Source organism: Bombyx mandarina, chromosome 02 (genome assembly GCF_030267445.1).
Source record: "Bombyx mandarina strain Sakado chromosome 02, ASM3026744v2".
NCBI classification, from domain to species: domain Eukaryota; kingdom Metazoa; phylum Arthropoda; class Insecta; order Lepidoptera; family Bombycidae; genus Bombyx; species Bombyx mandarina.
The window spans coordinates 7,001,133-7,015,626 of record NC_143209.1 but is presented as its reverse complement, the minus strand read 5'-3'; the positions used below and the strand labels follow the sequence as shown (position 1 = coordinate 7,015,626).

The 14,494-nt window shown below is 43.8% G+C and overlaps 1 protein-coding gene across 1 annotated transcript in view; it reads right to left on the bottom strand.

Annotated features, from left to right (window-relative positions):
• Positions 1–14,494, bottom strand: part of E(Pc) (Enhancer of Polycomb) — a 119,374-nt gene that overhangs the window by 5,800 nt on the left and 99,080 nt on the right. The window contains exons 6-17 of the mRNA XM_089735774.1: positions 13,486–13,674; positions 12,636–12,747; positions 12,191–12,257; positions 10,135–10,250; positions 9,228–9,313; positions 8,273–8,447; positions 7,019–7,425; positions 5,834–6,036; positions 3,688–3,794; positions 2,514–2,786; positions 1,048–1,341; positions 370–496 (exon numbers count right to left, since the gene is read on the bottom strand). Coding sequence (XP_089591900.1) covers positions 370–496; positions 1,048–1,341; positions 2,514–2,786; positions 3,688–3,794; positions 5,834–6,036; positions 7,019–7,425; positions 8,273–8,447; positions 9,228–9,313; positions 10,135–10,250; positions 12,191–12,257; positions 12,636–12,747; positions 13,486–13,674 — 2,156 coding nt within the window. The remainder of the gene's footprint in view (positions 1–369; positions 497–1,047; positions 1,342–2,513; positions 2,787–3,687; positions 3,795–5,833; positions 6,037–7,018; positions 7,426–8,272; positions 8,448–9,227; positions 9,314–10,134; positions 10,251–12,190; positions 12,258–12,635; positions 12,748–13,485; positions 13,675–14,494) is intronic.

Genomic DNA, 14,494 nt, shown 5'->3' with positions numbered 1-14,494 from the left:
CGCGAATGCGAGGGACAAATAACAAACCACAGAAGAATAAAATTCAATAAGAATAATATATTTAGTAGTTTTGGAGGGCGCTTAAAAGGTGCCCCTTGCGACCAAGGGCTCGAATAGTGAATTAACCCACAGAAACAGCCCACTGAGTTTCTCGCCGGATCTTCTCAGTGGGTCGCGTTTCCGATCCGGTGGTAGGTTCTGCGAAGCACTGCTCTTGCTAGTGAGTCAGTGTTAGCACCACTCCAGTTTGAGTCCCGTGAGCTCACCTGCACACGTTAGGGCGAAGCTGAAATAGCCTCCTAAGGCTATCAAAATAGGTAGGAAAAAAAAAAGATTTGTCCAGTGTAGGATGGCGGGCAGGGTACGCACCGCTGTCGCGCGCGGCCTGCACGGTGTGCACGGACTGCACGGGCAGCGCGACCGCCACCTGCGAGTAGGGCCCGTTCTGCACCAGCACGCCCGCCTGCCCCGGCACTATGTGGTTCTGGAGACGGACCTGCAACCACATATATAACTATAAATAATATATATATAAATGAATTGCTGTTCGTTAGTCTCGCTAAAACTCGTGAACGGCCGGACCGATTTGGCTAATTTTGGTCTTGAATTATTTGTGGAAGTCCAGAGAAAGTTTAAAAGGTAGATAAATATGAAAATGCTCGGAATTAAATAAAAATAACAATTTTGTTTTCCCTTTGATGTGTCCCCCCCCGTCGGACGGATTCCTTTTGATTGTTTTAAGTTTATTTTATACAAAAGTTTAGGTCTTTTATTTATCGATTAAGGCACTACGAAGTCTGCCGGGTCAGCTAGTAAGCAATAAAAAAAAATGAAAAAATCCTTAGCTTACAACAGTGTGCTTAGTGCGAGTTTTTAACGTACTCGATAACGTTAAAGTTAACCCAATTTTGTACGCAGTTGGAACAGCGCCCCTAGCGGCAAACGTACGCAAACATTCCCATTCCATACAAATATGAGCTAGCTTTTACGCTATCGAGAACGTTAAAAAACTCGCGCTAAGCACACAGAAGTCACGATAATAGTCACCTTGAGGCTGTCGGAAACCGCGACGGTTAGTATCTGAGGAGCCGGAGCGTCCTGCTGGCCTGGGGCGGAGGTGGCGGCGCTGGCCACCGACACGCCGGCGCTGGTCACGACACCGGCATTGACACTGGCAGCCGCGAGCTCGCTGGGACGTCTCTGTGCGGTTATGATGTGCTTCTTCAGGGGCGAATGTTTCGTTTGAACGGTCTTCAGTTGGACGCCGTGCGGGTACTGGAGTTCTTCGACGGCGTTGTTGTGTGGCTCCTTTTTGGGTTTCTTCTCCATTTTTATAGGGACCTGTTTGAAAATTGGCCTCATTTATTTATTTATTTAAAAAAGTACTGCCACATCATAAACATTTAACATTGAAAATAACTTAATCTATTTAATTTAAGGCCCGATGCATGTGACAATAATGGCGTACATAACATTGTCAATTCATCGGCTCGAAGATGGAATACAATAATAATAATAAAAAAAGAGAATACCTAATGAAAACATACTTTGAGATTCAAATTTAACAAGTAAAACAGTAATCATTGTTGAAATATTAATAAGAATGTCTAATAAATGTCATGTCATATAAAAAAGAAAAGAAATTACATTAATGAGTCGACTATTATCAAAGCCGGCAATGTGACTTTTGGAAAATTATTGGTAAATCAGAAAAAACGAATTATTGACTTTGTATTCCATTGGCAGTCACAAAACTCCTCTGAACGACATCTTAGATAAATAACAGGTTAAGTTAATACTTTATTTAATGCAGGTTTTGAACCGTATTCTTTGAAGGAGATGATTATATTCAAATCAATCTGTATCGCCATATCAATAATTTTTTTTTGTCCAAATGCACAGATTGCCACCTTTGATAATAGACGAATCATTTAAGCCTCATTATCATATTGGTCACTTGAAGAAATCAACTCTAGAGGTTAGTTTAGGGACAGTAGCTATCGCGCGCCCCCTAGGCGCGGGGACCTCGTAGGAGGTTCGGCCCCCGGCCCGAGAAAAAAAAAAAAAAAAAGGGACAGTAGCTATCACAGAACGAGAGTAATCCAAGATGATGATGAAGGTGACATATTCGAACTGCGTGTCGACCAAGAGGACATATCTGCTTGGGAGGAGACCCAGCCAAGGTCGCGTTCCGTCTACAAACTTTTATCACGATTGACACAACATATTTCAGCGGAACCTTAACTAGTAGGTGAGCTCACGGGGCTCAAACCTGATGGCGTTGCTAACACGAACCCTAGCAAGAGCCGTGCTTCGGAGAATCTACCACCGGATCGGAAACGCGACCCACTGAGAAGATCCGGCGAGAAACTCAGTGGGCTGTGTCTATGGGTCGAGCCCTTACTCGCAAGCGACGGGTTCGACGAAAACGATGATTGGACATTCCACTATCGATTTTCATTCATCAGTTGGTTTTTTTTTTAAACATAAAAAGCATATTTGTTGGCACATACCTCATTAACCTCTTCGACAATGATGTGGTGTGTGGGCACGGGCGCAGGCTCGGGCTTCGGATCTAATTTCCTGTCGCTGCGGGGCGCCGGGGAGGGCGGGGGGTTGGGGGACGGCGTGGGAAGGGGCGCCAGGGCGGGGGCCGCCGACCGGACGGGAGCGGGGGGCGGAGAGGGCGAGGGGGACGGGGGACGAGGCACCTCCTTCATCTCCACGTATATGCGTTCTTTGGACGTGGAACTAACAGTTATCGAGGACGAACCGAATGAATCCGTCTGTAATATAAACAATATGTATTTTAATTTCAATTTTTTGAATTTTATTGTAATGTAGACTGTAACACGTGGATGTGATTTAGCAGTAAGGAGCCCATAGAGTTATTATCGGCTCGCCGATGCGTGGTGCCGGGTCTGGTCGATCATCGAATCATGAACGTAACTTATTGATTCACTAGCGACCCGCCCTCGCTTCGCTTCGGAAACTGTAATTTATTATTGATTTCTCCACTATTTAATGGATGTTAGTATACATATAAACCTTCCACTTCAATCACTATATCTATTAAAAAAAACCGCATCAAAATCTGTTGCGTAGTTTTAAAGATTTAAGCATACATAGGGATATAGGGACAGAGAAAGCGACTTTGTTTTATACTATGTGTAGTGATATGTACGGACGTTGGTATCTCTTGCAGCATGATTTATTAAAAGCACAGGCTGGTTAAAATATAATTTACTGATAGGAGGCCATAGTGTGGGCTCGCACTGATCAGTACCGAGGATCGCGGGCGCAGCCGTCGCACTATGCAGTCGAGACTCAGACTCCGCGTTCCAGGGTGGTCACAGCAGACCTATGGTCTATCTATGATAATGCTTGTTACGTATCCTAGGTACATGCATTTTGCCAGTGGGGCGTGACTACAAATTGTCGACGTAGCAACCTCATTACATTTTCATGGAAAAGTATGCGATTGACCCTGGCCGGGGCCCGCTGGTGCCACTTCGGTACTGACATCGTCCAAGTTCATTACTATCTTAGTATTAATTAATTGTAATAATTAAAATTCCATAATAAATAAGTTAATAGATTTTTGGTCTTTTTTTAAACGCTACTACGGCTGTAGTATACATAATTCGCTAGTCAACAACTCTGCTACAAAAAATCCATAAATCTCACCTTTCCAGAACTTGATCTTCGTTGCTCGATACTCGTGGTTTCCTCGTCTGGTAATACCTTGAGATCAGTCTCTAATAGAATACTCTGCATTTGCGTTTCAGTTAAACCTGTAATATGTAAAAATCAAACAAAAATGTAATTATTGCAATAATTTTTTTTTTTTTCTTTTTTAGCTTGCACGGTTTGTGCATTAGCCACATACAATGGTAAAGATAGGAAAACAGGAGAAAAAGGAAAAATGGATAATTAAAAAGAATGGATCAGGTATGTATGTATATTAATTAATTATTAATAAAACATCGGTTTGAAGGGTGGGGCAGCCGTTGTAACTATACTTGAGACCTTAGAACTTGTATCTCAAGGTGGGTGGCGCATTTACGTTGTGGATGTCTATGGGCTCCAGTAACCACTTAACACCAGGTGGGCTGTGAGCTCGTCCACCCATCTAAGTAATAAAAAAAAAAAAAAACAGAAAAGATCCATAAAATAATAATAAAATAATATACATAATTACAATTTGATATTATGTTTCAGGATAAAATTTGAAATACATAAATAAATATCATAGTTCATAGTACATAACAAAGTATTGATAGAAGTCGGGAGTGGATACTAAGGGATGTTAAGAAATCAATAAATGAGGAACAGTCATTTAAGGAGCACGCGAAAAAAATATGATTTAAATTGCCAACATCAGCGCCGCAATCACACATATTGCTATTGACTATACCCAATCTAGCTAAATGAGATATAATTTAATTAATAAGAAGCGACTGTCTTTCGGAATTTGAGGGTTGGCCCACAAACGTCCACTGTTGGGCAAAGGTGACCGCGACCGTGACCAACCGACCGTGTTACTCAGTGGTAATAATGTTACGCCGGTAAGAGTAACGCCATCTATCGCCGAATAGTCGAACGAATATCGAAGGATCTAGTAGCACCTAGAACGCTCGAGAAGTACAACGCCATCTATTGTCAGATGGCGGGAACTACTACTAGAGATGTGTGGAATATTCTCGATAATTCTAGAGACGAGGTATCGGCTATAAAAGCCTTGTAGAGATGGCGCGCAGTCAGTCAGTAATCGGAACTAGTCGAAGCGAAACAGCGAACGGATCACCCGAAGCGAAGTGAATTGAGAATTTTAAAGTGTTTGTGAAGTGCTCTAAGTGTTGAATACAGTTTTTAGTGGTACTTTGGTGGAATTTTATTTATCCCGAACCCCAGTGCGTACTAATAACATTCCATCTCCTATGGTGAGAAATTTAAGATAAGTGACTAAGGGGTTACCCAGATAATGGGCAGTAACGGTCTCAGAGGTTTTTTTTTATTGGCTTTGTAGGCAGACGAGCATACAGCCCACTTGATGGTGAGTGGTTACCGTCGCCCATGGACTTCAGCAATGCCAGGGGCAGAGCCAAGCCGCTGCCTACCGCAAAATATGATAACAGCAATCTGCGACCACCAGCCCGCATGGCGACCCCCCAAAATGACTGACACAAACATAAAACCCTTCGAGTCCCTGGTAGCTTCATCATTCCTGGTTACAGTGGTAGCCAAGTTTTCAGGGGGGCAGACTGGCGATTAAACTTGGTAACATGAAACGTGCTTACTGCGAACCGATGAGTGGTGGAACATACAACAAAACTGATATATGGTGGTACGGTTTGAATGAGAGTTCTGTAGTCGTCGTGGCCCAAAGGATAAAACGTTCGGTGCATTCGTCTCGAGCGATGCACCGGTGTTCGAATCCCGCAGGCGGGTACCAATATTTCTAATGAAATACGTACTCAACAAATGTTCACGATTGACTTCCACGGTGAAAGAACATAACATCGTGTAATTAATGTTAAAACCGCAAAATTATGATTGGCGTAATTACTGGTGGTAGGATCCTGCCCATTTCTGCCGTGAAGCAGTAATGCGTTTCGGTTTGAAGGGCGGGGCAGCCGTTGTAACTATACCTGAGACCTTAGAACTTATATCTCAAGGTGGGTGGGTGCATTTACGTTGTAGATGTCTATGGGCTCCAGTAACCACTTAACACCACCCATCGAAGCAATAAAAAAAACAAATCACACGACTTCACTCCTCGCGTTCCCCCTCCCGCCAAAAAGTCCGGTGCAATTAGTTAGGACGTACGTACCCGTAAGATCGTGCCGGCTCGCGTGCGCGAGTCCCCTGAGCGTGAAGTCGGCGGTGACGAAGGCGTCGGGCGCGTCGGGGGGCGGCGGCCCGGCGGCGCGGAGCTCCACGGAGATGGCGGTGTCCAGCGACAGCGGGAACTGCTCCTCGTGCCGCTCACTCACTGGTGACGAAGGCGGCGGAGTTTTCGGTCGGAAATGTAACCTACGGAAACGGAAATAACGAGGATGTACGTCAATTTTTATAGTTTTTATTTAATTGGCACGAGAATATATTTTCATACTGAATTAGGGTAATAAAATAAATAATCATTTGAATTAAAAATAGTGTAAGAAAAAATAATTTTATCGTAAAAGTGCGTGGGGTGCATGGTATAAGTGGTTATAAACATTTTATAAACAGATATGAGTAGTAGAAGGGTTATTTTGATAATATCCTGAAAAGCACCCCACGCTTTCTTACAATAAAATCATTTTTTCTTACACTATTTTTAATTCAAATTTTTTTTAAATTATTTTCTATTTTTATTTAGATTTTCTATAAAAGCGTATTTTGTCAGTTTTTTTAAACTATTATTTAGTGTTCATTTTTTACTTGAATTTCAATATCTTCCATTTTTGGTCATCGGTCCTTAATAAGTATACCAAATTTCGAGTTAATCGGACGTTTTGAAGGGGGTCAAAATCATGTTCAAAGATTCCGTTACATACATACATACGTCTGAACCTAATAAAAGCGTATTAATAACTCAAATGCTATAAATATTTTTTAAACAAAATTTTATATATCTTATTTTATTGCTTAGATGGGTGGACGAGCTCACAGCCCACCTAGTGTTAAATAGTTACTGGAGCCCATAGACATCTACAACGTAAATGCGTCACCCACCTTAAGAAATAAGTTCTAAGGTCTTAGTATAGTTACAACGGCTGCCCCACCATTCAAACCGAAACGCATTACTGCTCCACGGCAGAAATAGGCAGGGCGGTGGTACCTACCCGTGCGGACTCACAAGAGGTCGTATATAGGAGGTACGTATTTGATTAGAAAAATTGGTACCTGCCAGCGGGATTCGAACACCGGTGCATCGCTACATACGAATGCACCGGACGACTTATCCTTTAGGCCACGACGACTTTTTTATCAATAATGAGTTAGTGTCACAGAGAGACCACCGTGCGCTCACCAGTCAGCGTTGACCTCGTTGATGAAGCTCTCGAACTCCCTCTCGACGGGGTACAGGCTCTGGTCGGAGTCGTAGCTGCTGTCGCTGCTGGTGCTGTGGGCCCGCTTCCTCATCTCGTTCCTCAGGTTCTCCCGCACGACTCCGTCTATAGTTCTGGCGCTATCACTAATATCACTTTGCACATCCTCCGGCTTTACTTCGTCGAGCCCCTCGAGGTCTGCCTTCACGAGCTTGAGGTCCGCTGGAGGCGTAACGTCATCGTGGCCGGGCTTCACCGGACAGATCCACAGGTCCGCGTTCTTGGCCAGGTGTTTCCTGAACGCTCTCCGCCAGGGGTACTTCCCGCTCGTCTCGTAGTCCCTCGTCAGAACCTTGGGCGTTCGATGAGCTTTGGTTTCGAGCTCCATCTGATTAACAAGTTAGGTTTTTAATTAATGTTTTAAACGTACATTTAAGCATAATGTGTGTGTGTGTGTGTGTGTGTTGTGTGTGCATGTTGGGTGTGTGCGTATTGTGTGTGTGCATGTTGGGTGTGTGCGTGTTGGGTGCGTGCGTGTTGTGTGTGTGTGCATGTTGGGTGTGTGCTTGTTGTGTGTGTGCGTGTTGGGTGTGTGCGTGTTGTGTGTGTGCATGTTGGGTGTGTGTGCATGTTGGGTGTGTGCTTGTTGGGTGTGTGCGTGTTGTGTGTGTGCATGTTGGGTGTGTGCGTGTTGTGTGTGTGTGCATGTTGGGTGTGTGCTTGTTGTGTGTGTGCGTGTTGGGTGTGTGCGTGTTGTGTGTGTGCATGTTGGGTGTGTGCGTGTTGGGTGCGTGCGTGTTGTGTGTGTGTGCATGTTGGGTGTGTGCGTGTTGGGTGCGTGCGTGTTGTGTGTGTGTGCATGTTGGGTGTGTGCTTGTTGTGTGTGTGCGTGTTGGGTGTGTGCGTGTTGTGTGTGTGCATGTTGGGTGTGTGTGCATGTTGGGTGTGTGCTTGTTGGGTGTGTGCGTGTTGTGTGTGTGCATGTTGGGTGTGTGCGTGTTGTGTGTGTGTGCATGTTGGGTGTGTGCTTGTTGTGTGTGTGCGTGTTGGGTGTGTGCGTGTTGTGTGTGTGCATGTTGGGTGTGTGCGTGTTGGGTGCGTGCGTGTTGTGTGTGTGTGCATGTTGGGTGTGTGCGTGTTGGGTGCGTGCGTGTTGTGTGTGTGTGCATGTTGGGTGTGTGCTTGTTGTGTGTGTACGCGTGCGTGTGCGTGCTTGTTTGCGCTCGTGCGCGTACCTCCTCGGTGGCGCGCGCGCGGTGGCTGGCGGCGTGCAGGAAGCGGTAGGGCAGCGCGGTGAGCAGGCGGTGCAGCGGCGTGTGCAGCCGGTCCAGCGCCGTGCGGCCGCCGCGCGCCTGCCGCCGCCGCGCGAACCCGACGCACGCGCCCGTCTGCAGCGACGTCAGCGTGTACCTGCCGCGCGACAACACCTTATTCACTTACTCACTCACTCATATAACGATTAACAGCATCGTGACTTGAAAGAGAAATACGAATAAATCTTTAGTTTGAGCGAGAATTATTTTTTTGCCTACCTACTGCCGATTTCCGCGAAGGCCCATTCTTTCTTCACCGTGGGTGGTTTAAGAGAACTCACAGGACTCAGCCTAGGAGACTTTACTAAAATTGGCCTAGCAAAACCAGTATTAGGCTGAACTTTCCAACAAATCGGAATCAAATCAAATCAAATCAAAAATTTTTTATTCAACATAAATGAAAGTACATACTTGTTGAACGTCAAAAGAACTACCGCCAATTCACAAGAACTAGCCTCCGTCCTGAGAAGAATTGGCAAGAAGCTCACCGGGCATGTCTTTTTTTTTTTTAAATATGAAATTATTACTTATTTATTTTTTAATATCAAATTATTATTTTTTTAAATATGAATTTTTTTGATGTATAATGAATTGCGAGAAACTCAGTGGCTACAGCGTCTGAATTGCACATATTTTTTTGATTTCGGTTTGACGGGTGCGACACTATTTGACTACTCTAAAACTGTGCCTTACACCTCATGTCTCAAGATCGGTGACAACATTTACGTTGCTGACGTCTATGGCCTCTGATGACCATTTAACGCATGGGCCGTAAGCGTGTCCACCCTGGCCCCAGCGGTCATAGACTCCAACCACTACAGCATCATGTGTACTGCGAACAGTACAGTACAGTACAGAATTGCCCTTGTGTCCGCACCTATAGCGCTCGTCCACTTCATGTTCGAACAGGCCGTCTCTGGGGTTCTCCGGGTCCACGGGGTCACCGCACAACGTAGCCGTAGGCTGAAACAACGCATCGATCACTTATAACAATTGTATATTTCTTTAGTTTTTCATTAATGTGCCAATTTCCTGCAAATGTAATCCGCACCACTCTAGATACCACAGTCTACGATGCCATATACACCGTCGAGAACAGAGGAAAATGGCGAAACATCATCCAGAGAAGGACAATGAGAGGAGAAGTCGTCGTGGCCTAAAGGATAAGACGTCCGGTGCGTTCGTATGTAGCGATGCACCGGTGTTCGAATCCCGCCGGCGGGTACCAATTTTTCTAATGAAATACGTACTCAACAAATGTTCACGATTGACCTCCACGGTGAAGGAATAACATCGTGTAATAAAAATGAAATCCGCAAAATTATAATTTGCGTAATTATTGGTGGTAGGACCTCTTGTGCGTCCGCGCGGGTAAGTATCACCACCCTGCCCCTATTTCTGCCGTGAAGCAGTAATGTGTTTCGGTTTGAAGGGTGGAGCAGCCGTTGTACTTGAGACCTTAGAACTTATATTTCAAGGTGGGTGGCGCATTTACGTCGTAGATGTCTATGGACTCCAATAACCACTTAATACCAGGTGGGCTGTGAGCTCGTCAACCCATCTAGCAATTAAAAAAAAAAACTACCACCGGATCGGAAACGCGACCCACTGAGAAGATCTGACGAGAAACTCAGTGGGCTGTGTCTGTGGGTTCATTTACGTCGAGTCCTTCGTCGCAAGCGACGGGTTCGACGAGAACGATGACCGGTGCTTGAGGTTAGTAGGTGCCCCAATGCTGTCAGCCCTGAGTTCCACTACAAGAGTATAGCATGACGAGAGCGCACCATCTCGTAGTAGCAGCCAGGTTTCCGTCGGAAGGCGAAGGGTCCGTCGTCTGGAGGTGAAGCGGTGTCGGCGCGGGTGCTGGCCTCCTCTTCAGAAGACGTGTACACACCGGACTCTGTAACATAACCGAAAATTACTTTTTAAAGATATTTTATAGATTACATCAACATTGATTCCCTTTGCTAATGAAGAGGAATAGTTTATAATTCATCATCATTACGTATATGATAAAAGGGTGGGTATGAGAAAACAATTTGTAAATTCGAAATATTAACAATATGTTTTATTTACTCTTTTAATGTTCTTTTGTCAAGTATAAATACTGATCTATTTAGAATAAATAATATTTTTGTATATTATTAGGCCATATTTGGTTGCAATTGCTCATTTTTAGGCATCTACCTAACTTTGTAATACATTGCGGGCTTTTTGAATTATAGTAAAATATAATTTTAAAGTTGTCATTTTTAATGTTATCGCTTAGGTAAACAGTAGCTTACCTGTTTTTAATTAAACAGTGAAACAACAATATAAGAACTATATTAGTCATGGAAATAGTACCACTTAACTTTTTTTTGCAATAGTTAAATTGAATTTGTTATATAATGAATAATTCCATGTCAATAATTGTCATTTTGTTCATTTTCCGTTTGCACTGAACTAATTGTATGTCATGACACAGATATTTTTTTCTGTCTCGTACAGGACAAATCTGGCGCTGATTATTTCCCTATTAAATAAAACCTAATCAAAATTAATCTTATCAAATGCAATCTAGATTTATTTATATTTTTTCTCTAATTAGGTGCAATTTTTATAATTTTTTTTACTTTGTGAAAATGTGTTAATCTGGATTTTATATGATTTATAACATTTCATTGTATTTTTATTCGATTATTCATATTTTTTAATTAAAAAAATTGTCAATTATTGCACTGTCATTTGTACCTATAATTAAAATGACATTTGTCACATACTTTTTGTCAATCCTTGATGTTTTGGATTGATGATCACTTTGTTAGTATAAAATAATAAATAAATTTTATTTATTGTCAGCCTTAAAAACTGTGAAATTTTATATACTGTAGAGTTTTTTTAATGTATATTTAACGGTATCTCCGTCGCTAATGATCCGTTTTTTTGCTGTTATATATTCTCTAGTGGTCACATTGTTAATATTAATTAATGAGTAATACGTATTTACTGATAACTTTTGACTGGCGGTATCAAATTTCTACTTTCTGCATGAATGAATTCTACCCGCAAATCCGATAAAATATTCAAATACCCTCCAAAAGTGTATCTATTTGTTTTTTATTCATTACTATTGTTATAATTATAATAACTGGACTGTCCACGAGTAGATATTTATATATACTGGGTGTTAGGAGACCGCTTCCGAAAACGAAGACAGACGATAGTAAACAAAGTAAATTTTGGGGAGCGCGGCATCAACGCCGCGCCCGGGCGTTCGTTGACCCGATCATCAGCTGTTTTTGATTTTGTGTTTCATTGCTGGCTTTGTTTTTTTAGTAATGTATTTTTATGAGACTATCGTTTCATTTACTTGCACTAAAATTATAAGAGGGTAAATAATGCTAATAAAAGGTTTTAAAAATATGTTTTTTTTTCGTCCCATCATCAAAGGTGTCATTAGTACTATCGTGTTTTTTTTGTTGCTTATATGGGTGGACGAGCTCACAGCCCATCTGGTGTTATGTGGTTACTGGAGCCCATAGACATCTACAACTTAAATGCGCCACCCACCTTGTGATATGAGTTCTAAAGTCTCAGTATAGCTACAACGGCTGCCCCACCCTTCAAAACGAAACGCGTTACTGCTTCACGGCAGAACTAGGCAAGGTGGTGGTACCTACCCGCGCGGACTCACAAGAGGTCCTACCACCAGTCTGTCTTCGTTTTCGGAAGCGGTCTCCTAACACCCAGTACATACATATATATATATAGATATATAGAGATGTATTTTTTTCGAGTTTACAACGAGGCGCTCGTCTCTATCTGTAGGTCGCCGGTGTGTGCTTCAGTCGGACTCACCTCGCACCGGATGCGCAGCGGCGGCTTGATGTCGGTGTTTCCGTCTCTTGTAGGGCCGCTTCTCGCGCTGGAACGTAACACACGTCACTGCATCCGCACGCGCGATACACCACCCGACCGCACCGGCCGGCCTAACTAAGCACCCCCCTCCCCCCAACGCACACGACATAGCACGCGGGGCTCATAAGGACATCGACATCTGAGTGACCTTAGTTCTGTTCCACTAGGCCAAGGCGACTAAACGTAACCAGTATCATTCAATCTCAACATTGTTATTGGCACTTGCATAATGCCTTTTAAATTTCCAACTACCTAGTCAAATTATCAAAACCGGGTTAATGTGGTACCACCCGATATTTCCTTGTTCTATAATGGACCGGTTTATCAGTCTTATGTATATGTCCCTACATGTATGTCCTAGGGCAACAACAAGCGTGAGCGTTACCTGTCTGGGCTGGTCGGCGGGGGCGGCGGGGGCGCGGGGCGGGTAGTGCGGGACGCAGTACGTCTCGCGGCGGAAGTTGCTCGGCGCCAGCGGCACGGCGGTGTATGCGGACCTGTTCAACGGATATAACGTTGGTTTAGTTAGTTCGAGTTATACTTTCTATTGCGGCTACAGTGAGCGATATTAAGGGCAGCAAATGTTCACGATTGACTTCCACGGTGAAGCAATAGCATCGTGTAATAAAAATCAAACCCGCAAAATTATATTTTGCGTAATTACTGGTGGTAGGTCTTCTTGTGAGTTCGTGCGGGTAGATACCACCACCCTGACTATTTCTGAAGCAGTAACGCGTTTCGGTTTGAAGGGCGGGGCAGCCGTTATAACTATACTGCGACCTTAGAACTCATATCTCAAGGTGGGTGGCGGCATTTTTTTTATTGCCTTTGTAGGTAGACGAGCATACCGCCAACTGATGGTGAGTGGTTACCGTCGCCCATGGACTTCAGTAATGCCAGGGGCAGAGCCAAGCCGCTGCCTACCCCTTAATACTCTCCAAAAACCTCTTTTAAAGAAGGACATGTCATAGCGTTCGGGAAACACCGTGGAGGGGAGCTCATTCCAAAGCCGGATGGTACGTGGCAAAAAAGACCTCTGAAAACGCACTGTGGACGACCGCAGTGGCTCCAGGTAGTACGGATGAACTCTACTCCGGTGGCGGGCGGTGCGATGGTAAAAACGAGATGACGGTATCCTCAGAGCAGATTTACGTTGTAGATGTCTATGGGCTCCGGTGGTTACCGTTGTTAGTGAGCTCGTCCACCGGTCTAAGCAATACCAAAGGGGGGGCTACCTGGGCGGGTCCGGCACGAGGTTGGCGAAGTCCCCGGCGGCGTATCTCCGGTCGGCGACGAGCGCGGTGAGGCGGACCAGCTCGCGCTTGGCCCGCTCGCGCCGCGCCACCAGCTCGAGGAGGCTCAGCGCGCGCGCCAGGTCGCGACGCAGTTTCAGCATCTTCTCGTACGAGCTCTCGTCGTTTTTCCTGGGCAAAGAGTAATGCAGTTTAAACGACGGTAGGCAGCGACTTAGCTCTGCCCCTGTCATGGCATATAATAATGCATAAAAGATACATTAAATCAATAAAGAAAACATTACACACTGCCATGTATTTGACGCACACACACATATGTATATATATATACTCTTTGTTTATTGTCAAACTTTAGTTAATGCTTAAAGTCTGTGGTCAAATTGAAAATAGATTAATATTGTTTATCTTTAATATTATTTGTCTATAGTGTAGTCTTGGCGAAATCTGTGATTATAGAAGTAGTTTTTGACAATATAACCATAATAATGTTCAAACTTATAATTACAATTAATTATAGTCGAATTTCGACTACTGCGGGACCACTAGTTTATACAATAGTACATTGTAAACCAAGCAAACACGCGGGATGAGATGTCCTACTTTTTTCCTGCGGCGCACATACAATTTTTTCTCCTACCAGGCCGAAAGTTCGTGGAGTACCGAGCCGGGGTTCAGGGGCTAAGCCCTGGCGGGGGTAGGGGGGCGGAGCCCCCCATACTCATAAAAAAACAATTTAACTGTTTTGTAATTTTTAAATAAACTACTACTAATTGAATAAGAAATGTCTGATGAACTCATCTTTGTTTAATACTTCACTATTAAATTTTATTGCCTTTTGTTTATTTCACTTTTACACTAAACACAATATTGCAAATTACCCGAGCACAACAATGGCGGAGAATTTTAGGTGCGTGAGAGCAGACGTAGACACTAACGCGCATGCGAACTTGTCAGTACCCAGGGAGGAAAAGTTACACTTTCTTCCCTGTAC